Here is a 26,146-nt window from a genome sequence, read left to right on the forward strand (position 1 = left end):
TTTCATGGTCTGTCTCTCCCATTAGACTTTAAGTAACATGAGGGCAGGAATCTTGTATGTCATAGTCATTGCCATATCCCTAGCCCTCAGATAAATGCTGGCCCCTTAGGCACTCAATAAATATTTGCTCAATAAACTGTGAATGAAATCTCACTTAGGCAATTAGGTAGATATTCAATACAACATATTTGTAATCTTTATTAACTTCCAGATGTGCTAGATGCAAGGGATAAGTGTATATCTAAAGTATGGTTCTTCTTGTACTCTTAGAAGAGAGGAAGGCAAAAATACATTTTCAATACAGTATGAAAAGTATATACACATCAGTACCACCAGGGAACTGAGAGCACAAATGAGGGAGTAAAAATACTGAGTGGGTCATAGTAGCTTTGACAGTGAAAACAATTTTATACTCATCTGGAAAATCTAGGGTAGAAAGGGATTATATTTTAAGAGGAAACAGTATGAGCAAAGGCACAAAAGCATAAAACAGCACATAAATTTTGGTGAAATTCAATGAGCTTAGAGAGGCTGGGACAACACATGGGTATTGAACTACTCTGCTGTTTTGAGTCTGTCCTACATCCTCACATTCACTGTCAACTCTCTAAGGTCAGGGGAACATGACATATTTCTTTTGCACTTTCCACATATCACAAATAATAAACAGTAACAAGTTCTTGATGTGAATGGGCTTCTGGTGTGGTTGATCCTAGAGGGAACAATTGGAGGGCCTTAAGAATGGGTCTCTTGGTTTTGCTTAAGTATATATTGTATTACATAGTATTACATTATTATATTAGTAGGGTGTTTAAAAATTGGAAAAAGAAAAAAAACTCTAATTGTTCCATTTGTATTAACTTACCATACAATGTTCCCAGAAAAGATTCATCTAAAGCATTGATCAGAAGAGCCTTCACAACTCTTTCAAAGTGAGTATAGTGGTCACTAAAAGAATCTGAAATTAATTTTAAATACATATTAGAATATACTAGATAAATAAAAATTCCCTGAATAAAATAGATTCCTTTCTCTAAGAAATTAATACTATAAGTAGGAGAATTCGCTTAATTATCCTAATTTTATAGCTGCCTCAGTGACTTGTCACTGAGCAAATCTCCATTTTCCAGATTTACTGGCTTCTAATCCAAATTTCAAGTTGTTATTTCAAATAATCTTCAATTTCCAAATTTATTAAGGGAAAACTATTCAGAAACTATTAAGAGATAAATTGTGGAAAAAAAAAAAAAACCCAGATCATCCCCTGTGGACCCAAGTTTAATTATCAACTTAACAATTAGAGAGAGCAAGAGAGAAAACTTTTATAGGTAGATTATTCAACATGTACCTGAAATTTCCTGTCTTTTCTTCTCTTCGAAACATGGTACATATGAAATTGCCCAAGAAATTACTACCCTAGCCAAAACCCCAATGGCTATAAAAACTCCATTTCCCTTTCTGCTGCTCCAGATTTAGGATTTTCCGTATCAGTTTAGAAAAGTTGTCTTCTTTTTTTTTTTTTAATTTATTTTTTATTCTTATGTTAATCCCCATACATTACATCATTAGTTTTAGATGAAGTGTTCCATGATTCATTGTTTGTGCATAGAAAAGTTCTGTCTTCTCTTTCTCATACTGAATATATAAGCCTACCTTCCCACTAACCCAATGTAGTCCATGGAATCATCTGTTGTGATGGGCCATGCAATGGTAAGAGGGAAGGTCCTACTATTTCCCATTGCTCTTGGGTCAAGGTTTACTATGGCTGTAGAAATATTCTCTATTAAACACAACCTCTTCCTTGATCCAAATGGTCATCACAGAACATTTGCCCTGGCCTGGGAACCTATATTAGGGGCAGCCTGAGCATTTCAGGAAAAGTGGATGATGCTTGGTGAGAAATTTAAGCAAAATAAGACCTATGTTAGCATTTATGAGTGAATTTTGACCTTGCTTTCATTGAAATAAAACAAAGATGAGATTTAACATGGAGAAATGTTTTTACTTATATTTTAGCTACTAAAAGGGCTGTATAACTCTTTAGATTTCAGGAAAAATATTTAGTATGCAATCTTTTTTAAGCAAACATTTATTATAGTACTAAAGTGGCCAAAATAAAGCAGTAATAAAATTAAATGACAATAGCAGATAATTTGCACCAGGGCCCTTACACTTTAAATTACAAAAGAACTGATCACAGCCATTTATGAGTATTTTTTTAAAAATCAGTAGAATGTAATTGGAAAATGAAATAATACTTCAATAGCATTCAATTTTGATTAGATTTAATCAACCTCTGGATATAATATAGTATTGGACCATCATTTAATTTGTGAGTGTTAAACTGCATTTAAACTCTTATCTAGCACTTTCCAAGCTATATTAAGGGAAAAATGTTCTGGGAATATTAACAGGCATGTTGAGGGGGAAAAAACCATGAAATTCATTCCCTGTGCTCCTAAGTTTAACTACCAAATAAATTGAAATAGAATTTTTTATCCCTCTGATTTTATCAGTCTTTGAATGTGCTGATGCTCAACCTTACTCACCTGCTGTAGAGTTTGGGAACTGTTGTTCTATTTTAAAGACTTTGACGGTGTTTCTTTAGAATTGGGAGTAAAAGGAAAGGGCAGAGGATCAGAATCATCTGGAGAATTTTTGCCTAACCACAGAATCTCTCTCCTACCAATATCAGAATCTCCTTCAAAAGAGTCAGGAAAGCCTCAGTTTCGCTGTGCTTGAGTGGATAGATGGGTGGTGGAGGAATTAAGCTCCTGGCATCTCAGATTGAAAAAAATATTGTAGGGGCGCCTGGGTGGCTCAGTTGGTTAAGCGACTGCCTTCGGCTCAGGTCATGATCCTGGAGTCCCGGGATCGAGTCCCACATCAGGCTCCCTGCTGAGCAGGGAGTTTGCTTCTCCCTCTGACCCTCCTCCCTCTCATGCTCTCTGTCTCTCATTCTCTCTCTCTCGCAAATAAATAAAATCTTTTAAAAAAAAATTAAAAAAAAAAAGAAAAAAATATTGTATTGAGCAAGTATATGCCAGGCATTGTTTTATGTACTTACATGCATTGCTTTATTTCTCAATACAAGCCTGTGAGGTACTATCAATACCCTCAGTTTATTTTTAGTTAAGGAAATAAATACAAAGAGGATGAAAAATCTCCCCAAGATCACACAGCTAGTAAGTGTTGAAACCGGTGCTGGAACCCAAACAGTGTGACTCTAGATTTCATGCTACTATCCCCTATGTAGATGTTGTTCTGCATGCTAGTTAGGTTTGATAATATAGTTCAGAGCATGGAATTTTAGACTTGGATGGGAAATTGGAGAAAATAATACAAATCTCTCATTTCATTTTATTTTGTATTTTATTTTTTTAGAGAGCGGTGGTGGGAGGGAAAGCGAGAATCTTAAGCAGGCGCCACACCCAGCAGGGAGCCTGATGTGGGGCTTGATCTCACACCCCTGAGATCATGACCTGAAACAAAATCAAGAGTCAGATGCTTAACTGACCAAGCCACTCAGGCGCCCCTCAAATCTTTCATTTTAAAATTTTTAAAAATGACCCAATGATGAAAGAACTTACCCGAGGTCACACAACTAGATAGAGGAAGAATCAGGATTAGAGCTCAGACCTCCTCCACAGCTTTTTTTCCAATGCTCGAATCCCTATAGTGGATAAGCTTCTGTGGAACATCCTAGCAATATCATTTAAAATTTTCTTCTATGATTATAAAAAAAATTGCAAAAGAATACAGGAGAAAATCAACAGTTTTTGTGTTTATGCATAACTTGATTTTTCAAGGTAGTCAATTTCCCCATACCCTATCATAGGGTAGTTTAGTCATTCTGTTGATTTTCCATGCATCTTTTATCATATATTAATTTCACATATATGCTAAGATTTTGTTTCAGCACCCTGTACCTTTCTTAATGATCTGGCCATCATCTTCATGCCAGTACTACACTGCTTTACTTACTGAAATGTTATATAACTTTTTATATCTGGTGGGGCAATCCTTCTGATTTACTGTTTGTTGTCTAATTTTATTTATTCTCATATATTTTTCCCAAGTGAACTTTAGCATTGTTTTTGCAAAGTTGAATCAAAAAGTTAATTTCACGGGCTCCGGGGTGACTCAGTTGGTTAAGTGTTAGATTCTTGATTTCGCCTCAGGTCATGATCTCAGGGCTGTGAGATTGAGCCAAGCATCAGGCTCTGAGCTGCGCATGGAGCCTGCTTAAGATTCTCTCTCTCTCTCTCTCTTTGCCCCTCCATCCCAAAAAAATTAATTTTGGAAGAAATAATTTCTTGTACTATTTACTGCTTTCCAGAAACATGCTGTGTCTTTTATTCATGTTTTCTTTGCTATTTCACAGTAAAGTTTATTCTTGTACCTATAAAGTCATGCTTTTCTTCCTAAGATTAGACCCAGGAACTTTATTTTGTTTGCTACTATAAATGGAATTGTCTTTCATTATATCTTCTAAATAATTATTGATAGCATACAAGAAAACTATTGAATTTTACATATTCATTGTGAATCTGGTCATCTTTCTGAGATCTTTTGCAAATCCCCAATAGTCAGATCTCTTATATATTTGCAGAAAATGAACTTCCTAGCACATCGCAGAGCTGGATAGAGGGAGATACTGTTCAGGAATTCCTGTGCAGTGACTCCGCTTTCTCCCCCAACCCTGAGAAGGATGTGGTCTTGCTAGTGCTAAGTTTATTTCAAGAACCGAGTGAATGTTTATACATATTCTCGTAGATAGAAGCACAGAGTGTTGGTGTACTTTCTTTTGAAATGGAAGTATGAGCCTAGTGTAAGAAAGCAGAGACAGAGCAAGAAATTGGGTTCTTTTTCTACTCTTAACAGGTACCCCCCGCAATAGGAAAAAAAGGAACATAAGAAAACTATGGAAATATATGCAGCATTTACTCCTGCTCTCAAGCTATTCATATGCTTTCTCTTTGTATCCCTGGTTAAATGAGTCAGAAACTTATAGCTTGTGTGTGTGTGTGTGTGTGTGTGTGTATATGTTCAAATAATGTCTTTTCCTTTTCAATAGTTATATTTCTTGTTTTACTTTTTTATTATATTGTTCAAAACATCTAGAACAAAGTAGAAAATTTTGTCTTGTTCTTTTTTAAAAAGATTTTATTTATTTTATAGAGAGAAAAAGAGTGAGGGAGAGTGTGTCCATGAGTCGGGGAAGGGGCAGGAGGAGAGCATCTTCAAGCTGACTCCTTGTTGAGCATGGAGCCCAACACAGGGCTCCACACGGGGCTTGATCCCACGACCCATGATAACATGACCTGAGCCGAAATCAAGAGTCGGCTGCCTAACTGACTGAGCCAGCCAGCCAGGCACCCCTGTATTAAACCATTTTATAATTCTTTTTTTTTTTTTAAAGATTTTATTTATTTATTCGACAGAGAGAGTGAGAGAGTACAAGCAGGGAGGAGTAGTAGAGGGAGAGAGAGAAGCAGGCCTCCCGCTGAGCAGGGAGCCCGATGCAGGGCTCGATCCCAGGACCCTGAGATCATGACCTGAGGCGAAGGCAGACGCTTGACCATCTGAGCCACCCACGTGCCCAACCATTTTATAATTCTAAAAAGGATGGCTAGATAACTTTTTCTTCATTCTTGTAATTAGAAAAATATTTCCTTCATATGTCTATTTGCAAATCTATTTTCATCAACTTATCAGGATGTGAGCCTCCTTAATTTGCATAAATGCATGTGTTCAGCAACTCAACAGTATTTTCTTCTATCACACCTCTGAATTCACATCTCCATGTTTTTCCATCCAAAAACATGCTGTCTCTTAGCACATTCAAATCTTCTTTTACATTTCCCACTAAAGCTATAGAATTTTCTTCCTTTAGATTTCCATTTGTTCTGTATTTCCCTGCAGAAATTTGTGAAGTAGGATCATTTCTACTCCTTTATGTGTTATCTTCTCCTTTAGAACTGTTTTCATTTTCTCTATGCAAAAGAACTTAAGTTTAACCTATATATCAGATGATTTTCTGTACTGTTAATTCTGTTGTTTACATCTTTCAGTATAGATTTTATTTCTGACTTTGTATTTTTAATTTTCTAGCAACTAATCCTTATCTCAGGTAGCTCTATTTCCCCTCAAGTTGTTCTTTCCTTACAACTTCCTATTTCCTTTTCACAGATTGTAAAGCAAATGCTTTGTACAATTTTCTTCTGTTTCCTTTAATGAAACACTTTTCACAGGCATTTTCTTCCTCTGAGTCTTCAGGGCAATGTTACCTTTCCCTTGTGCTACAACATGATTTCACTGGCACTTTCTACTTATCCTACAAAAAAGGGAAAATTCTAGAATTTAATATTTAATGTAAATGGTTGCAAGACTGTTCTTAGGCACACTCTGTGTTATGTTGATAGAATTATTCTCTTTAATTGCTAGGTGGAGACTAAGTTAATATTTGCATTTAGTCTAATTTCCAGTATTCTAGCAAGTATTTATCTAGTGAGGCACTAGTAGACTGAGATGTACTCTTCTGTCTATACTTCCTTCTCTGTCACTTTGAACATATCATAGAGTACTGGAAAAACAATTTTCAGTATCCACAAATCTGAAGGTTATTCCTATCTATCTGTGTATATTATTATTAGCATGTGAACATTATAGGTCTGCAATACAGTGGACCACAGCTAGTCTATCCCTCTACTTTTTATCATATCTTTTCTGGGAGCTGCAGTCTCAAAATAAATTTAGAGAAATACAGGGGGATTTATGAGAAGGAAAAAAGACCATGATTGTCTTCAACTGCATCAAAGGTGTAGTAGAAAAGGAAACTATTCTGAGGTGTTACAGACACATCTCTCAGAGCCAAGTGGCAGATAATGAGGAAGTGACAAAATGTCTTCATATAGGTAGAACTGTTCTCATCCAAAAGGTAAAACTGCATTGGCCACTCATTGTGATTCTCACCTGAGTAGTGAATTTGGAATTAGGAAATGTTTCTCACAAATTGTGATCATACGTTGGCTATGAGTAGTTGTCAGTGTTCTTAGAGAGGTTGGGAAGAGAATGAATCTGCAAATATCACCCTAATTATAGCCTAACCAAGGCCACAACATGTTTATTATTATAATCACATAAGTTATTACTTTAATGAGAAAATATATTTTTAAAGTGTAAGAATTAACCTATAGCGACTTTTAGATCATAATCCCTTGACAAATTGGAAACTGCCTACATTTAATTTTGTTTATTATATTCATAAATGGCATAAACATTTATAAGTATTAAAAACAAGTCATACATTATCACTCTAAAATGTGTGGGGTTGTTTTCCTCTGATGTTTTTAAGAAATCTTATCACATCTAACATTTCTCTGTCTTGAAGTATAGACCCAAGAGCCTTTAGTCAATACACTTATCTTAATCATCCATCCATCCAACTAACAATGAGTTCCTATAATGTATCATCAACTTTAAATGGTGTGAGAAATGCAAAGAGAAGTGAAGTGGATTAACCATTGAGGTTATTTTTTGGAAGTGGGGATGCCCATTTATTTGGCTCTCTATTGAGTTTTACTTTTTTTTACATACCATAAATTTCACTCTTTTTGGTGTACAGTTCTATGACAAATGCATAAAGTTATGTAACCACCATGACAACCAAGAAAACAGTATTTCTACACCACCCCAAAACTCCTTTATGTTACTGCTCAATTATTTAGTTTTACACATATTGAGTCTGAGGTGTCTGAAAGATACCCTGATGAAAATGTTCAGTAAGATGAAAAACTGTGATTTAGGCTTTGGAGAAATCTGTGCTGGAAATAAAAGTTTGGCAATTTTTGCCCATAGACTGGGCTAAAGTTATGGGAGGAGAATGCCTGAAGCACAAGCCAGGGAGTTTGAGGATGACCTTTAGAAACATCAATATTTACACGGCAAATGGAAAAAGAGGAAAGCAGTATTATAAAGGGGAAGACAAGATAGAATGGTACCACAGAAGCTAAAAAGAGAACTTTCTAAAAGGGAGAATGATCAATTGTTAGTGGCAAAACACATTAACAATATCACGTTAACATAAGAACTGACAAGCATTTTGGCAACTAGGAAGTAATCACTAACTTTAATGAGAGCAATTTCACTGGATTGATGGGTGCAAGAGCTCAACAATGCTTGGTAGAGTTAATGGGAAACTGGAACAAAGGATACAATTTTGAATAGTGGTTAATGAAACATACCAACTCAAGGGAGGAAAGGCATGAATATGGTTACAAGTTGAGAAAAGACAACTTGTAAGGATAAAGCCGAAAGAAGTTGCAATTAGGAACAGACAAGGTAAAATGTATTGCATAAAAAGAGATTCATCTCTCTCTGAGGTGGAGATGCTCAATAGTTGAAGCAAGCACAGAGCTCCTTGGTATCTATCCAAATGAGTTGAAACGTTGTATCCATAGAAGATCTGCACACAAATATTTATAGAAGCTTTATTCATAATTGCCAAAACTTGGAAGCAACTGACATGTCCTTCAGCAGGTGAATGAATAAACAAATTGTGGCACATCCATACAATGAAATATTATTCAGTGATAAAAAGAAATAATCTATCATGCCACATTAGACATAGAGGAAACGTAAATGCATATTATTAAGTGAAAAAATTCAGTCTGAAAGGGATACATGCTGTGTAATTCCAACTATAAAACAGTCCAGCAAAGGCAAACTGTGGAGATGTTAAAAAGATCAGCGGTTGCCAGGAGTTCAGTGGAGGGTGGAAGAAATGAATAGGTAGAACACAGGAGATTTTGAGGACAGTGAAACTATTCTGTATGATATTGTAATGATGGATACCTGTTGTATCATTATATATTTGTCAAAACCCACAGAATGTACAACACAAAGAGTGAGCCCTGAGATAAGATATGAACTATAGTTAATAATACTGTATCAATATTGGCTCATCAATTTTACCATATGTACCAAATTATTGCAAAATGTTAATTATAGGGAAACTGTGTGTGAGAGGGGTTATGTAGGAACTCTCTGTAGTTTCTACTCTTCAATAAATCTAAAATTATCCCTTAAAAAACAAGAGTAAGCATAGAGATGTAGAATAGAGAAGGAATGATGAACTTTAATTTTCATTAATTAGCAGGAGTAGGCATGAGTAGGTATCACTGAGAAAATGTTCTATCACATTCTAGATATTATATCCAGAATGATGGGATATGTCCTAATTGAGTTTCGGTAAAACTTCCGTGTCCAGGTGGCAGGCGAACAAGTGACTACTGATGTAAGGAAAGTAGTCACTGACTTTTGAAATATAGATGCTTATCACTGGCATCTCTATAACTGATAAATTTCTTGAAATTTAATCCATACCTCAATCTACTATTTTATTATAAATCACGAGATTCATATTGAACCATGTTACACATAATTTTAGTAAATATGACCATTTAAAAAAACTGGAAAAAATCCATTCTTGAAGAAAAAAATAAAAAATGTATTCACTCAACAGCCTGTTTCTGCCAGAGTTGTAAAACATCATAAAAACAGTCTTTGGATTTATGCACAATTATAGGGATTAGAAAAATAATACATATTCTAAGATACCCTAAATTGTCAGGGTCTCAAAGTGTGGTCTGTAGACACCTATAAGTCTACAGACTTATAGGGGATCGATGAAATCAAAATAATAACACTAAGATAATCATGCTGTTTTTACCATGTTGACATTTTCAATGATGGCACAAAAAGTCACTATGGGTAAGGCAGCTGGCTCCCTAACATGAATTACGGCAGTAGCACCAAACCACTAGTAATCACTGTAGTCATCATTGCTATACATTCAGTAAAAAGCTACTTTCACTAAAGAATGTCTTTGATGAAGTAGTAAAAACTATTAATTTTATTAAATCTTGAACATACATCTTTTTAGTATTCAATGGGATGAAATGGAAAGTATGCATAAAGGACCTATGCTGTATCATAGTATGATCAATCATACTTTGAGGAAAAACTGAGTTGGGAGCTGAAAAAGATTCATTTATCATGAAACACCATGTTTACTTGAAAGAACAACTGACAGGGCACCAGCCTGGTTCAGTCAGTAGAGCATGCAACTCTTTTTTTAAAATTTATTTATTTTAGAGAGAGAGAAAGAGAGAGCAGGAGCAGGAGGGAGAGAGAATCTGAAGCAGACTGTGCTGAGGGCGGAGCCCAATGTAGGGCTCGATCTCAGGACCCTGAGATCACTACCTGAACAGAGATACCAAGACTCGGATACTTAATGGAATGTGCAACCCAGGCACCACAAGCATGTGACTCATGATCTCAGGGTTGTGAGTTCAAACCCCATGCTGGGTGCAAAGTTTACTTACTTACTTACTTACAAGAAAGGAAGGAAGGAAGGAAGAAAAAGAAAATGAAAGAAAGAAGAAGAACGAACGAACAACTGACAAACAATGGATATTCAGGCATTTGTCAATTTTCTCAAAAAAGAACAAAAGGAACCTGTGATTTCAAGAATTCACAGTATTTGTTGCCAGAGATTAAAAAAAAACAGATTTTTAAGTAGAAATTAGAATTTTAGAAAACTTGTATCTGCTACTACTGTGAGCTTGGACAGCTTCCCCATACCTAAAAAAATTTTTGATGAGATTGGTGGTGATATTAACAGATGTAATTCTGAAAATATTATATAAAGAAATGTGTCAACATTTGGAAGATCTACATAACCCAGTGAACCAATGTTTTCCAAATGACTAATGCATGATGTTACAAAGTCATGTATGGGTAAAAGATCCATTCAAACTGCAAGACAGATTAATGGAATGCAATGTAAGTAGGGATTAAAATTAGTTGCATATATAAACGATACAAATGAGTTTATATGGTTTCCGATTCCATATTGCAACTAACTTTAAGAAACAATCACTTGTTGAATTGTGGTATAGTGACAAATAAGAATATCCACATTATTTTGAAGATACTTTTAAAATCTTTCTCCCTTTTCCAGCTACCTATCTGTGTGAAGCAAAATTGTTCTCATCTACTTCAACCAAAACATCAAAATACTGAATGCAAAAGCAGGTATCAGAACCTAGCTGCCTTCTATCAAGCTATATATTAAATACAATTATTAAAATGTAAAACAATGCCATTTTTATTTTTTAAATAGTTATTTTTAATAAAAATGGTATTTATGTTAACATGTTAACAAGCTTATTAATGTTAAAGTCTTAATTAATAAATATATTTTAAATTTCTCTGTTTTGTATTTCTACAGTGGTAAATGTTGATAGGTAAACCCCACAAAAACAAGAGCTCTTTGGGGTCCTCAATAACTTTTGAGTATAAAGGGTTCCTGAAACTACTAGAAAAGACTATTATCAGAGTGACAAAATTACCTAAAAATAAAACCATAGTTCCTCATCAATGACTTAGAACATATAGTAAAAGGCTGATTTGATACTTGATATAATATCATGATTAGAGCAAGTCATAAAACATTTTCTTGATATTAACTTACAAAGAGAATTCTGTTTTACTAATTTCAGTTGTGATGTAGTCAATTTTTCTCCTCGCTGGCTTTTATTCTCTTCATCACCCTCCTCATCTTGAACTACAAAGTCATCAATAATATAATCATCTCCATCTTCATCATATTCATAATCCTCCTCCTCCTCCTCCTCCTCCTCCTCATCATCATCATTTTCATCACTGCTTGGGCAGGATTCCTTTTCAGAGTCCTAATTAAATTAAAACACATCCTTCAGTAAATTTGTACCCTTAAATTGTCAGTATGGATATGAAATTAAAAGATTAAATCTGAAACCAAAACAATGATCCATGGAAATTAACATCATATTGTAAGGTTAAAAAAAAGTCTTATCATGTTAAATGCTGAACTTTTGGAATTAGGAAGAAGATAATATACCTTGGTAAATGATATAAAATGTTTAAAGTGGACATTAAGATTATAATTAGAAGTTAAAAAGAGGAAAGACCATATGAAACAGTCTTTCAATTTTAAAAGAATGATAAACTGAGGCTCATGATAAAACTATATATTAGACACAACAGTGCAATCAAACATGTTCAAGGATACTTGATTGAAAAATAAATTCAAGAATTGAGAAATAGAACAGACTCAACACTTTGATTTTTATAAAAAATAAATACTTTAAGGAAAAATTTAAAAACAGTAACAAAACCAATAAAATATAACACACCTCAAAATCTCTACTACTATTTCGTCTCTGACGAGATCTTTGTTTTGAGAGTTCTTTCAGTTTCTGGAGTTGTTCTCGCTTTCTTGCAGCTAGAGTTTTTTCAGGTTTTTTTTGCTCCATCTCAACTGAAGAACATTCATCTTCAACCACTCTACGTGGACGTTTAACACCTACTTTTCTAACTAGGATATCACTATCATCACTCTCATCACTGTCATACATAACAGAGGAGATCCTTTTTCTCTTCCCTCGCTTGATGTGTTCTTCTTCTAAGTCCTCTTCTATTATTTGTCCAGTGTGTTTGTTGAGATCATCATCCTCTTGACTTGAATGTTTTCCATGATCTGGTAACTCAACACTTCTATATTTGTTTTTGTTCTTTTCTTCTTCATATGCTGAACTGTTGCCAGTGTTCATGAGATGCTCACAGTTACTACTTTCACTTTCAACTTTAATTAATCTAAGTTCTCTTTCATTTTCCGGCTGTTTATTACTATCAAGCCCCTTGTTATCATCAAGCTCTTCATCACTGTCAAGCTCTTCATCACTGTCAAGCTCTTCGTCGCTATCAAACTCTTCGTCACTGTCAAGCTCTTCGTCACTATCAAATAACTGTGAGATACTACTTCTTTTAGTCCGCCTCCAATCAACTCGAGATTTCTGCTCATGCTCTTGAGTTTTAGAATTTTTCCTTGTTTCGTGTCTTCTAACATGTACCATTTTCACTTAAGCTTCTACAAAATAAAGTTATTAGGAATATAATAATGATAACCAGATTACAACAATGAATGCATTTATGGTACAAACTATATTTATTTGGTGTTATAAAATGGTTCACAAAGGTAAAAATCACATAAAATATCTGAGTTAAGATAGTTTATTCAACATATAATTTATTGAACATCTATGAAATAATTGTATGAACATTTATTCTGAATTATGCTATATTTTGTGCTGAAAGGATACACAGAAAAATAATGGTCCTGTTCTCCAGAAGATTATTATCCATGGGTAGAACATACAAACATATATTAAGAAAAATGCAAGGTATTCCTTTAGTACAAAATGAGAGATAAAAATAACTGCAATAAAATTATAAAGATGCAGGAAGTACAGTATAGCGAGTGCTTCACTGAAGATTTTATTGAACAGATATGATCTGATAGACTTCTAAAGGACTGGCTATATTTCAACAAAAAGAATGACAGAAAAAAGGATTTCAGGCAGGTAAAAATGGTAAGGTCAAAACTTCGGCACTGAGAGAGAACATGGTATGTTAAGTAAGTAAGTGTGACCAAAAAAGGTGTGAAGAAAGGCTTTATGCTGGAAAAAAAGAGACAAGTATAGAAACATAGGGTGGGATTACTAGAATCATTCATCCTTAGGCCAAGGATTCTGAACAGAGAAATGATATGAATTATAACATAAAGGAGCAATCAATTTATATGAAGAAAGTTATAAAGTAGTAGCTGACAAAAGATAGCATTGTAAAATTAAGAGATCACCTATCCACTAAGACTGTAGCTTCTATATACTTTAGTAAAATGGCAGTGGCTTTAAACCACTCAAAGTTAAAGATATAATCCAACAGAAAACTTACTAATAATCCAAAATTGGGTGAAAAAATAGTTTCATGGTGAAGCAGAACATGATATTGGGAAGGAAAACAAATACTGTAAGTTTCTGATTCAGAGAAGGCTGACCACCATTAAAATTATCACAAGTACATAATAAAGGAACAATTAGAGACAAGTAAGATAACTAGAACAGTAACACGTATATACTTCTGTAGTTGCTAAGGAATTAGACATATGATCACAATGTAATGAGACTGACCTCATAATATATGCATAAGAACTTATATATTCTATTGAGTGCTATCTCCTTCAAAAGAAATCACCTTATGAGACTAATTATTCCAATATTTGCACTATGGCCCAGAATATTCTTGGAGATTTTCTATAAAACATAGTATCAAACAATACATAAAAATATGAAAATAACCCCACTCCATTTTTTTTAATCCCAAAAAGTGGCTTAAATACCTATTTTATTGACTTGTCTTAGTTTAGGGACTGTTAGCAGCTTCCAGAAATTAAATCCAATTTCAAAATATGAATATTAATTACCATTACAGATATTTTTTAAATGTGCTGTAACTTTGAAGGTAATCAAAAAATAGAATGCCACAATTTTTTGAGCAATGGTAGTATCACTGAATCAAGTTTATGGCTTTCCAAGATGATTCCTTTTTTGGATGGGTGGGAGTGGGGGAAACACCACTCATTTGATTGTACAAATTCTGTTATGTTTAAAAGCAATGTGACAGTTTCTACAATGGTAACACCTCATATAAAATCAGGATAACGGTTGCTAAGATTATATACCAAAAATTTTCTTTATAGTGTAGGCTGAAGAGTGACCTTATGACAGTAACTGCTAGGAGATACACTAAGCATTATAACAGCAATCTAACAAATCCTAGTCAACAGACAAAATATTCTGTTACTTGAAGTTACACTTTGGTTGCATATTACAGAAGGCTTATAATAAAATCAGCAAAGATGAGAATTGTGGTCAAAATCACCTTTAAAAAAATCTCTATATTACTCTTTAAAGTATGTTTTTTTATATACCATACTGCTTCACAGTAGATCCACCCAGTTTCTTCTCCAGATTTTGAACAGATCACTGTTGGTTTTTTTTTTTTTTAATTAAGCACCAGATAAATCAGGCAGCTTATATTGTGAAGCCATATGTTACAAATAAGTATTTTTTGGGCACATACAGTTAAATTTGCACAAACTGTGCAAGTGCATTACACTACTAATGTCTTTCTAATAAGTCTGTCTGAATTAGGAGAAATAATGAAAAAACATTTATGAAAACAAATGACAAATATGGCTTCAGTAGATACACTAAAGCAGGTGTGAACATTAGGAACATTAAATGAAAGATGATTTTATTAGTCCTCAAAAGCAGTTTCATGTACACTAGATGACTATCTCACAAAAGACATTTATCATATCAATAGGTGACTCCTATGACAATGGTAGAACAGGTAAGCACATGACACTATAAAAATACCTATCACTACACATGGTTAAGCTATGAAAAAATCCTATATGTTTAGGAATTTTTTAGTGTATTTTCATATCTGTTTTTAAATCCTGACAATTATCCTAGAAGGAAGATACTGTCTCCCTTCATTTGTAAATATCAAAGCCAAGGACATAGAGTTTAAGTGACTTACCGAAGATCACACAGCTTGTTAGTGACAGAGCAGGGATTAGAAACCAGGTCTCCTGATTCCCCGTCCAGTCCTACACAATGACTGCTGCCAATATTATATTTATACAAGGTAGTAAAAATTATGCCTTTAAAAAGTCATTATTTTATCTCTCATTCATGCTAAATTTTAGTTTCATAAAATAATCAAAATAGTTTAGAGTTTACAAACATGCTTTTTAAAAAATTATGTAACAGAATTTTAGTGCACATGAGTTAGGCCAGACACTTCTGGAAATCGTCCAATAGGCAAGAAAAGAATGTGCAAAAGCGATGAAAATTTGAAACTTCCCTCTACCATCTTATTGATGACACTGATTACAAAATTTAAGGATTCCCCATTGAGTCCAAAAGTAAAAATTTCAAAAAAGGCAGTCTCTGATGAGAGATAAAAAATTTATTTGGGAAAACTGCAGTACTGGATATTTGAAGAAGCAAATTTTATTTAAGTAAAATAAATCAAGTTTCATTTGTCCAACTGCCAAATTTCCAGTTCTCTCTTCATATTTCAAAACTGCTATTTTATCAATAATGTCAAAAATTCTGTCATTGAAAAAGAAGATAATTTAAATATGGTAGGCTCCTCTTTTAAAATTGTGAATACTTTTCCTATGTTAGCTGGGGAGGGAAGAATGATGACAGAGGGAAAAGGTGAGTGAACTGAACCTAAGGAGAGAAATGAGAAGGTGAAGCTAGGCTGATGAATAAGCCATCTCTTGGTCTTTGGAATTCACTCAAAAAAAGAATCCATGCAATGGATGTAATTTCTTTATATGCTGAGTATATACTCAATTTCTTGAAATGAGAATTTAATCAAGCTTCTTTAATGAAACCTTACCTTTAGACAAAGAGAAAAACAGAAATACTCCAAACAGAAAGCATTAAATAAATGAAGAAAATCAATACTATCACATCTTTGTGCTTCATAGTTAATATCACATAAAAGGCACATACATAGCTATGCTCTCTGCCAAAGAAAGTAAGTTAAAGGTAAGAATCCATATTACTCTCTCACCCACACTAACTCTACAACTAAAAGGTACTTTGATGATGCTACTTCAATTTCTTTAGTCTAGACTTTGAGGTTAACTCATCCTAAAGAAAAGATTCATTCTAGGAATCACTTGCCCTGTCAGATGACAGTTTACATTTTTAAGGTTTGAAGGGCAGCCATTACTTGAAATTCCACCAGAAGGGGTGCATTCCTGTTTGTAATACAACACCCCTCCCTGAGGAAACCTTAACTGATCAAAGAAATGGTTACTGAATGTACACACTATGTGCCAGCACATGCTCAGAGCTGTGGCGTTACCAGAAGAAATCAACAACACGGTCTCTGCTCCCAAGGAGCTCACAATCTGATGAAATTACTAGGGACACCAAAACAAGCCGGCATGATACATGATTTAAGGGCTACAGTGTATGATTCTGATTTAAGTTCTTTTCACATTGCTGTGAATAAATTTATCACAGTTCTTCCACTGCTGGAAAACAGGGCAGCACAACAGAACAGAAATAGGAAATGAGAAGGTAACATATAAAGAGAGGAAAGCCAATGTGCCCCACTTAGAATCACGAACCAACGCTCCACAATTTCGCATAGAGTGCATCCTGCCATCTTAGCATCCGGGACAACTACAGTATTCATTAAAATCTTTTAACACTGAAGGTGGTTCTCTAAATCCTGCAGGGTTGAGTGTCAGAGGAAAGATCCTCTGGGGAATTAACACCAGAGTCATTTTCCTGATTACAAACCTGGCTCTTTGGCGGAACGCAGGCACCCAGCGCAGCACGCCCGCCAGTCCGCTGCTCTGCCTCCGGGAGAGAGGGGCACCGTAGCTAGGAAACCGGACCCTTAGAGCTTCACGATGACGTGCGAGGGACGACACAATCCCCCAGGACCCAGAAGAGCTCCGCACCCAGAAAACCAACAAGAGTCTGGAAAGGCCAGAAACCCGCGAAATCACCACTCGAACTTCCCCCAATAGTCCTGCCCACTTCCCCGCCGCGGAGGAAACTGGCACCCCGCCCACTGCAGCTCGGCCCAGGCGGCGGGCGAGGGGAGAACAACGTTGAGGGGTGTCGTCCCGCCCATCCCGAGAGTGCCCGCGGGAATTTTTTTTTCCCGCCTGCCGGGAGGCGCGCTTCCCCTGCTCGGTTAATAAACCATTAGCAGCCTGAGCGAGAGCGAGTCCCCGCCCCGAGCTGCCCCCGCGCCGCCCCACGCCCTCACCTTTCAAAGCTCCTCCGCTTTTGCCTCCGCCTTTGCCTCCGCCCCAGGTACCCACTCCAGACTGGCGACGCTCCTCCTCCTTCCGGGGACCAGGGGAAGTCCCGCCTCTGGGAGGAGCAAGGGGCGGGGCCGGCAGCGGGAGGGGGCATCTTCCGGGAGCGTGTGCTGGGGGAGGAGCGGTCGCCGCGCGTTAGTCAGGGAGCGGTGCGGGTCCTGGTTCCAATTGAGGTGGGGAGAGGGGCCCGGCGGGCTGTGAGGGGCCGGGAGGACTGTCCAGGCTAAGCCCCGCGCGGGGAAGTGTGGCTTGCGGTGGAAGGGGTTGGCTTCTGGGGAAGAAATCAAACCTAACCGTTCACTTGGGGAAGGGGGCTAGTCTCTGACTCCCTGGTTCTTCCGCTCTCTGCAGTAACTTTGGGGTGTGGCAGGGGCTAGTGACCGGCGTTTACTCCGGATCAGGGCGTGAAGGAGGTTTGTGATCACGATGGGGTTATAGTCTTTAACGCGGCCACTGGGGGAATAAAACAAATGTTTGTAATCCGGATTATCCGCGGTGGCTTGGGGCCTCCTCTACTGCCCATCTAAGTTAAAGGCCTGTTCCCTCAAACTTCCTCCCCTCTCATCTTCCTCTGCCGTCTCTTTGCCGGCCAAGCACATCTGGGGACGGGGCCAGGGCCACCAGGTTCCTGGTAAGGTTGAAAGACTGAGCGTGTAGGACTGTTAAAGTGAGTCTGTGTGAAAGAAGGAAGGATTTTGTAGATTGCTTCAGAGGGAGTGTGGGGTGAGGCCCTGAGTCCCAGAGCCTCAGCATGTCAGGGAAACGGAAGCGGGTGGTGTTAACTATTAAAGATAAGCTCGATATAATAAAAAAACTTGAAGACGGAGGTTCTTCCAAACAACTGGCAGTGATTTATGGAATTGGTGAGACAACAGTTCGGGATATAAGAAAAAATAAGGAAAAGATTATAACTTACGCAAGCAGTTCTGATTCCACAAGTCTTCTGGCCAAGAGGAAATCTATGAAACCATCCATGTATGAGGAACTGGACAAAGCAATGCTAGAATGGTTCAACCAGCAAAGGGCAAAAGGGAATCCCATATCTGGACCGATTTGTGCAAAAAGGGCAGAGTTCTTCTTTTATGCTTTGGGAATGGATGGTGATTTTAACCCCTCCGCTGGCTGGTTAACTCGTTTTAAGCAGCGGCACAGCATTAGAGAGATTAACATTAGAAATGAAAGATTAAATGGAGATGAGACTGCTGTGGAAGATTTTTGTAACAACTTTCGAGACTTTATTGAACGAGAGAATTTACAGCCTGAGCAGATCTACAATGCAGATGAAACTGGACTCTTTTGGAAATGCCTACCATCCAGGACTTCTGTGATCAAAGGTAAATGCACTGTCTCGGGGCACAAGTCAATTGAAGAAAGAGTCACTATCATGTGTTGTGCCAATGCAACAGGTTTACACAAACTGAAACTTTGTGTTGTGGGGAAAGCAAAGAAACCTCGCTCCTTCAAGTCAACTGACACCTCAAACCTGCCAGTTTCTTATTTCAGCCAAAAAGGTGCATGGATGGATCTTTCCATTTTCCGACAGTGGTTTGATAAGATCTTTGTGCCACAGGTTCGAGAATACTTAAGATCTAAAGGCCTGCAGGAAAAGGCTGTGCTCTTGTTGGATAATTCACCAACACATCCAAATGAAAATGTCCTCAGGTCAGATGATGGCCAAATATTTGCTAAATATTTACCACCTAATGTGGCTTCATTGATCCAGCCCTCGGATCAGGGAGTCATAGCGACAATGAAGAGAAATTATCGTGCGGGTCTTCTTCAGAACAACTTGGAAGAAGGTAATGACCTGAAATCATTCTGGAAGAAGCTAACTCTGCTAGATGCACTTTATGAAATAGCAATGGCATGGAATTTAGTAAAGCCGGTTACCATTAGCAGAGCATGGAAGAAGATTCTTCCTACCATAGAGGAGAAAGAAGGCTTGGACTTTGATGAAGAAGATGTTTCTGTGGCTACTGTGGCCACCATTTTACAACATACCAAAGGACTGGAAAATGTGACTACTGAGAACATTGAAAAATGGCTTGAAGTGGACAGTACTGAACCAGGCTATGAAGTGTTAACTGACAGTGAAATCATCAGAAGAGCACAAGGCCAGACAGACGAATCTAGTGAAAATGAGGAGGAGGAAATAGAACTGATTCCAGAGAAACATATTAATCATGCAGCTGCTCTCCAATGGACTGAAAATTTATTGGATTATCTAGAACAACAAGGTGATATGATTCTGCCTGATAAACTCGTGATACGTAAACTTCGAGCCACCATCAGAAATAAACAGAAGATGACAACCTCAAGTCAATAATGGCATGTCATTGTTAACCATTGTTTTGGTAATTGTGTTTGTAACTCTTAATCTCTGCAGTGTGATTTAATTTTCTTTGCGTTCTTAATTCTCAGTCACAGCCCTATGAAGTGCAGATACAAAAATGTATCTGAAGTGGTTCGAGGATTATGTTTTGCATCATCTCTGTGTCTTTATTTGTGCAGATAATTGAAAGCTGATTCTGTATAGATATAAATTACATATACACAGGTATTCACTTTTGTAGATCTGCAATTACCCCTTCTATTACAGTGGCATTCCCTAAACTTTCTAAAAAAAAATTACAGATAACAGTGAACAGATTGAGCATTTTCCTGAAATCTGTTGTTTGGTTTATGAGGGCTGCCACAGTAATCTTTTCTTGTGTTAACATCTTAAATGTTACGTTTTGTGTATCTGTATACACTGACAGGATGAGAAATATTTTAGATTTCAGGGTGATCTGCAATAATTAAAAGAAGTCCAATAATGAGGAAACTGATCAATGAATTATAAAAATAACTTAGAAATCATACTTTTGTTCTCTTACATTTGTTTATGTGGCAAGAGGGGGAGATTTTTCTGGAAGTAAATATATAGGAAGTGATTACTAAATTAGTAAGAAAACTATTTGAAAGCTGATATATAAATGAGCTATTCTGTTCTATTCATTTGTAGAAAACTGGGAGTTGAAAATTTGGGGAACTTTAGGTTATTTATACAAGGGGAATAAATAGGCTTGTTTTAATTGGGTCTTATATTATGAATTGGGTAATTATTTATTCGTAATTATAGTACAGGTTTTGTAATGTTATATGTGGTAATACGAACTCCCACCTTATATGTGGGGAAGAACCTTGGGAATTTAAAGTTATGTTTTTTTTACTGTGTACTTGGAAATGTCTATAGTTTGAAAAAGTTTATCATACCTTCCCCTTTGATATGAAAAGAAAAAGAAATGAGAAGAATAAAGTTATTATTATTTTTAACAAGCAATAGGTTGTGACCTGTTTTATGAAGAAAGCAGAAATAATTATGGAAAGTGCCAGATTCTAAGGACTTTAATTTACTCTTTTGACACTTGTAAAAAGGTATTCTTTCTTTTAGAATCCATTTAAGTCAGATTTTTGATAAATTTGCTTAGTAAATTTAATGTTTATTCAAGACATTGAAAAGATTGTGAATATTGATTTAATCTATAATTTAAAAGCAGAAAAGCAGTGGGTCTCCATATTATTTCATGTTTTGGCCCTTTAAAAAATGTTCTCCATCAGTCATTTTTTTAAAGTTTTAACTGTTTCATTGAAATATTTTGCATTTTATATTTATAGTGCCTTTCTTAGAATTCTAAGACTTCAAGGAGACTTTTAGCTTCCCTAATTTCTGTTATCTTAATGATGTATGTCCAGATTTTTTTTAAAAGACTTCTGTGATGACAACTGTTTAAAAATTATTGCATGAATTGCCTCAGTGCACAGAGGAAAAAGCATCAGAAACTAACATACATATTGAATCAGATAATTATCCATCCTGCTATAAATTCAATTGTATATAAAAGAATTTTTCATTTTTCTAATATGAAAATGTATAAAAGCTTCTTGGAATTTCTGTCTGGATTTGCTCAATTTTAAAAATTGATCTTGTCAGTGAAATTCAGCTGTATTGTTGCCACCTAGTGGTAAAATTAACATTACTGTTAAGCTGTGTGGTTTTAAATATTAATATCAAGTAAAAGGTTCACTGTTTTGTGGCCTTGAGTGTGAATCTTGTGACTCTTTCTCTAGCCTGTGAGAGACTGCTCTTGTTTTTTAGATTTATAGCTATTTTCTCTTTTCTAAAAGCTGCCAACACTGGTAGGCTGTAGTTTTGTTTTGGACCGTTTTATCCTTAAGTGTAAGTATAAAAGCTGCCAATTATTGAATACCATGTTGTGTTCTAAGCAATATACTTATATAATCCTCAAATCATGGTGGAAATACTGATGCTCAGCTCATACTCTTAATTGCTGAAGATCACTTGGGTACAGGTAAGAATTTAAGCCCAGATATTTGATGCCAAAAGCCTTGCTTGTATTATCCAACCTAGGCTAACCTCTTAACATTTTCCAGTCTTCAAAATGTATTTCCTGCCACCAGCCCCACTCCCCCCACCCTTCACGGATGTCTGACTTTACTTCTCTGTACACTGTGGCAGCAACTGCCCTTTCCTTTACTCTTTTATGAAGTTAGTCTTCCTCTTTCATTACCCTATAGTTCATTTCCGTTTATCCCCAACCTAATAGCATTTGAAACTCGAATCATTGTCTTTTGATTTCTGGTTAGCCATGCTCAGTGAGGATCCTTTCTCACTTAAACAATTTAAAACCCACCACTGAGAAAGTAAACAGTTCATGAGAACATTTCTCTTTAGTTTATGAGACAGTCTTCAAAGAAATGCGAGGAATTGGCACAGTATTGTACCAACATGAAAGTCTTGTTAGACCAAAGATACTGAAAACTGCTACTATGAAAACCACATGAGTATGTATATACTCAGATTCATATAGATCAAAGGGGGAAAAAAAACAAATGAGATGATAAGGGGAAGAGAAGGAAGGATAGGTTGAAATACAAGAAGAGTTGGTTAGAAAAGAAAAAAGAAACGTGGGCTGCAGTGAGGTTAATTTTGTAATAATGTGTGTTTCACCATCATAGTCCCAGGCTTACTAATATGTGTTGCTCATTCATAGATGGTCCCTGGAATCTTTGCTTTTCTTCTTTCTTACAGAATGTTTAAAAGTCAGTGCCAAGTTAAATGCATTTGATCACTAGTTGGGAATGGTTAGTGGATGATGACGGAAACTATTTGGGTACTATATCTGCCCCAAAGTCATAAATCCTTAGTTCCTGATTCCTAGTCCCTTAACGTCCCACCAGAGGCTGTTTGGCTTTCAATTTCTCCATTAAGAAATTAGCCACAGGGGTACCTGGGTGGCTCAGTCAGTTGAGCGTCTGCCTTCTCCTGGGGTCGTGATCCCAGGGTCCTGGGAAGGAGCCCTTCATCGGGCTCCCTGCTCAGTGGAGAGCCTGCTTCTCCCTCTGCCCCTCCCCCTGCTCATGCTCTTTGTTGCTCTCATTCTCTCTCTCAGATAAATAAAATCTTAAAAAAAAAAATAGAAATTAGCCATAGACTTAATTTTCTCACCAGTCTTGCCAGGTTTTCCCACTGATGAGCCTCAATAAAAACAACAGCTCTCAGAAAACCCATCTGTACATTACGATGTTTCTTTAAACCCATACTCCTAGTAGCCAAGAATTGTATGAGAGTAGGTTTACGGGCAGGAAATTAGGAGCTTACTTTTTATGAGAGATTTGGACTTTTTGGGGGTGGATGGTGAGGGAAGTGGAATTCTTTACCAGGTGTAAATTTAGTGAATCAAAAATTGGTTGGGCCTTACTATATGCATAAGACTACTGGGGGTGGTGTGTTTAGGAAAATAAAAAGGAGTGGTTCTTGTCCTTAAGGATCTTGAAATTAAGGTGGAAAAATGACATTTGAAAAAATAAAAAACCATCTGTTCAATTGTAAACTCAAGTAATACAGCCAACATGATGTGATAAGGACTATGTGAAGAAACCATCATGATTTATTTTGCTTATCCATTCCTTCGCTGGTTTGTACTTTGTATACCGTTTACATTTTAAGCTTTTCTTCGTTCTTGTTTTTTACTGATCCTGAGTGACCTCATCCATTTCCATTACCTGCATGCTTAGGACCCCAAATCTACTTCCAGTCGCTGTCTTCAGAAGTCCAAATTTGTATCTTCAATTGAGAAGCAGGATTTAAGTTTGGAAGGGAAATTAAAATTGTTGCTTTTCTTCCCGTCTGTAGTAGACTCTCCATTAAGCATTCTGATGTCAGAGGTACCTAGATGGGCTAAGGAGTTGAAATAATTTTTTAACTGAATGTCAAATTAAGCTTATCTTCCTTGGTCTAAAATAGCAAAACAGATAATTATCTATTTTCTTATCTCTGTCCTCTTTCTTAGTTAGCCTTTTCTGATGTACATACATGCCTTTGCCTCTGACCATTCCTTCCCACAGGCAGCCATAATGCTTTCTGGTTTTGGTATCCTTGTTGCTACTCAAGTATTAAAATTTAGTTTGTCGGGTGCCTGGGTGGCTCAGTTGGTTAAGCGACTGCCTTCGGCTCAGGTCATGATCCTGGAGTCCCTGGATCGAGTCCCACATCGGGCTCCCTGCTTGGCAGGGAGTCTGCTTCTCCCTCTGACCCTCCCCCGTCTCGTGTGCTCTCTCTCATTCTCTCTCTCTCAGATAAATAAATAAAATCTTTAAAAATAAATAAATAAATAAATAAAATAAAATAAAATTTAGTTTGTCATGTTCCAACCCCTAACCTCCTTAAATGACCATCATTTATATTCTTTACACCAACCATATGCCTTAGAAATGTACTCTGTTTTCCTCAGTTTGGGCAGTGGCAACTTCCCATAGTAACTAGGCTTATGCAATTAGAAGCGGGGTATGAAAGAATGCCCAGAGAGTTCTGGTCGCTGGGGACACCTAATAATGCGAAAACTAGTGTCCGTAAGACCTTGGAGCCTGTAAGACTTGTAATATATTGTGAAGTGATTTTTGCAATCTGTGTCTCTTAATACTGGATTAGGAGATGAAGGCTCAATGCAGAGTAGTAGACAATCAACAAATGTGTACTCAGCAAACACTAATTGTATACTTTCTCTGTGTAAGACATGTGTTAGGCAATGTATGGGATACATGGATAAGACTATCCGCTTCAAGAGATTTATATTAGAGACATGTAGAAAAGGGAGAGAATTAAGTGTTACAGTGTTGATGGAATGCAAAGAAAACACTCATAAAATCTGATATGAGTGACATAAAGCAGTATAATCTGATAGGAGTAGAGTCATAACAATTGAGTTGGTCTTGAAAAGCAACTGAATTTTTCATTTCGATTTTATTTGTCTTCAGTCATTGCCAAATGTCCTCCAGGGGGCCAAGTCATCCCCACTTGGGAACCACTGCTGTAGAGCTACAGGATCACAGGTACTTGGTTTGCTTTCCAAGTTACTGAAGGTAATATTTATAAAATATTTCTACCACTATCCCAAATTACACAGCCTTTGGTATTTATTTCCCTGATGCCTGCTTCCTGATCACTGATTTAATGCCACACACTTGAGATTTTTGTCACAGCGACACCCCACTTCAAGGTACCCATTTCTCTATTGATCTGGGTGACTCTAGCTAATGAAACAGACCTCAGAATTTTAGAGATTTACAATAATGTTTTTCTCTCAGCAGTTTTGTGATGATAAAGGACTTAGTTGGAGCATGACTCTTCTTTAAGTAGATTCATGGACCTAGGCTCCTTCTGTCCTGTGATTTTGCATTTGCTAGACTCTTAAAAATCTTCTGCATCTAGTTAGCAGATGGAAAAAGAGAGAGAATGAAGAATATACCCTGCTTCTTAGAAACTTCCTTTTCTCAGAAGTGATATACAATTTTTCAGTTCACATCCTAATGATAAGAACTAATCACCTGGCCCTACCTTCATACAGGCAATGCTTGAGAGTGACTCCCTAGCCAGGCAGCTGCTTCCTAGTGACAACTTTATACTCTGGAAGGGGAAGGCACACTTTAGTGGAAAATTAGCCCTTTCTGAAACAAAAACAGTGGCAATTATTCTTATAAAATCATCTAAGGAGCCTTAACAAAGAATATCAGTGCATGAGTCCTACTCTAGGATCTGATTTAGTCTACGGTAGTTATAATGGGTTCTTGTTTTTTGTGTTTTGTTTTCAAGTTTCCACATATCTCTCAATATGCAACCAAGGTTGAGAACCACAAGATTATGAATTTGCAAGGTGAGCAGAGTAGAAGATGTGGAGACAAGAGACTAACAGGCTCCTCTGATGGACCATGAGGTCAAGCCTATGTATAGCGGCAGAGTAGTAAAGAAGCTAAATAAGAAAGCAAATT

The 26,146-nt window shown here is 36.6% G+C and overlaps 2 protein-coding genes across 8 annotated transcripts in view; one reads left to right on the forward strand and one right to left on the reverse strand.

Moving 5' to 3' along the window:
* The window catches only part of CCDC82 (coiled-coil domain containing 82), a 33,652-nt gene extending 15,802 nt beyond the window's left edge, over positions 1-17,850 (reverse strand). Inside the window, exons 1-5 of one of the 7 annotated variants that reach the window (XM_006727030.3) lie at positions 17,764-17,850; positions 17,286-17,468; positions 12,243-12,976; positions 11,540-11,759; positions 866-958 (exon numbers count right to left, since the gene is read on the reverse strand). In XM_006727030.3, coding sequence (XP_006727093.2) covers positions 866-958; positions 11,540-11,759; positions 12,243-12,962 — 1,033 coding nt within the window. In that variant the 5' untranslated portion in view covers positions 12,963-12,976; positions 17,286-17,468; positions 17,764-17,850. The other 6 variants (XM_031023452.2, XM_031023474.2, XM_081799048.1 and 3 more) reach the window with 6 other exon arrangements.
* Positions 17,851-17,990: 140 nt separating this feature from the next.
* On the forward strand, positions 17,991-21,140 carry JRKL (JRK like). Its single transcript, XM_006727029.3, has one exon. The coding sequence runs from the start codon at positions 18,570-18,572 to the stop codon at positions 20,142-20,144; it is 1,575 nt and encodes a 524-aa protein (XP_006727092.1). The 5' UTR covers positions 17,991-18,569; the 3' UTR covers positions 20,145-21,140.
* The last annotated feature ends 5,006 nt before the right edge of the window (positions 21,141-26,146 follow it).

The sequence above is a fragment of the Leptonychotes weddellii genome, chromosome 11, assembly GCF_054177405.1.
Source record: "Leptonychotes weddellii isolate Sample4059 chromosome 11, ASM5417740v2, whole genome shotgun sequence".
NCBI lineage: Eukaryota > Metazoa > Chordata > Mammalia > Carnivora > Phocidae > Leptonychotes > Leptonychotes weddellii.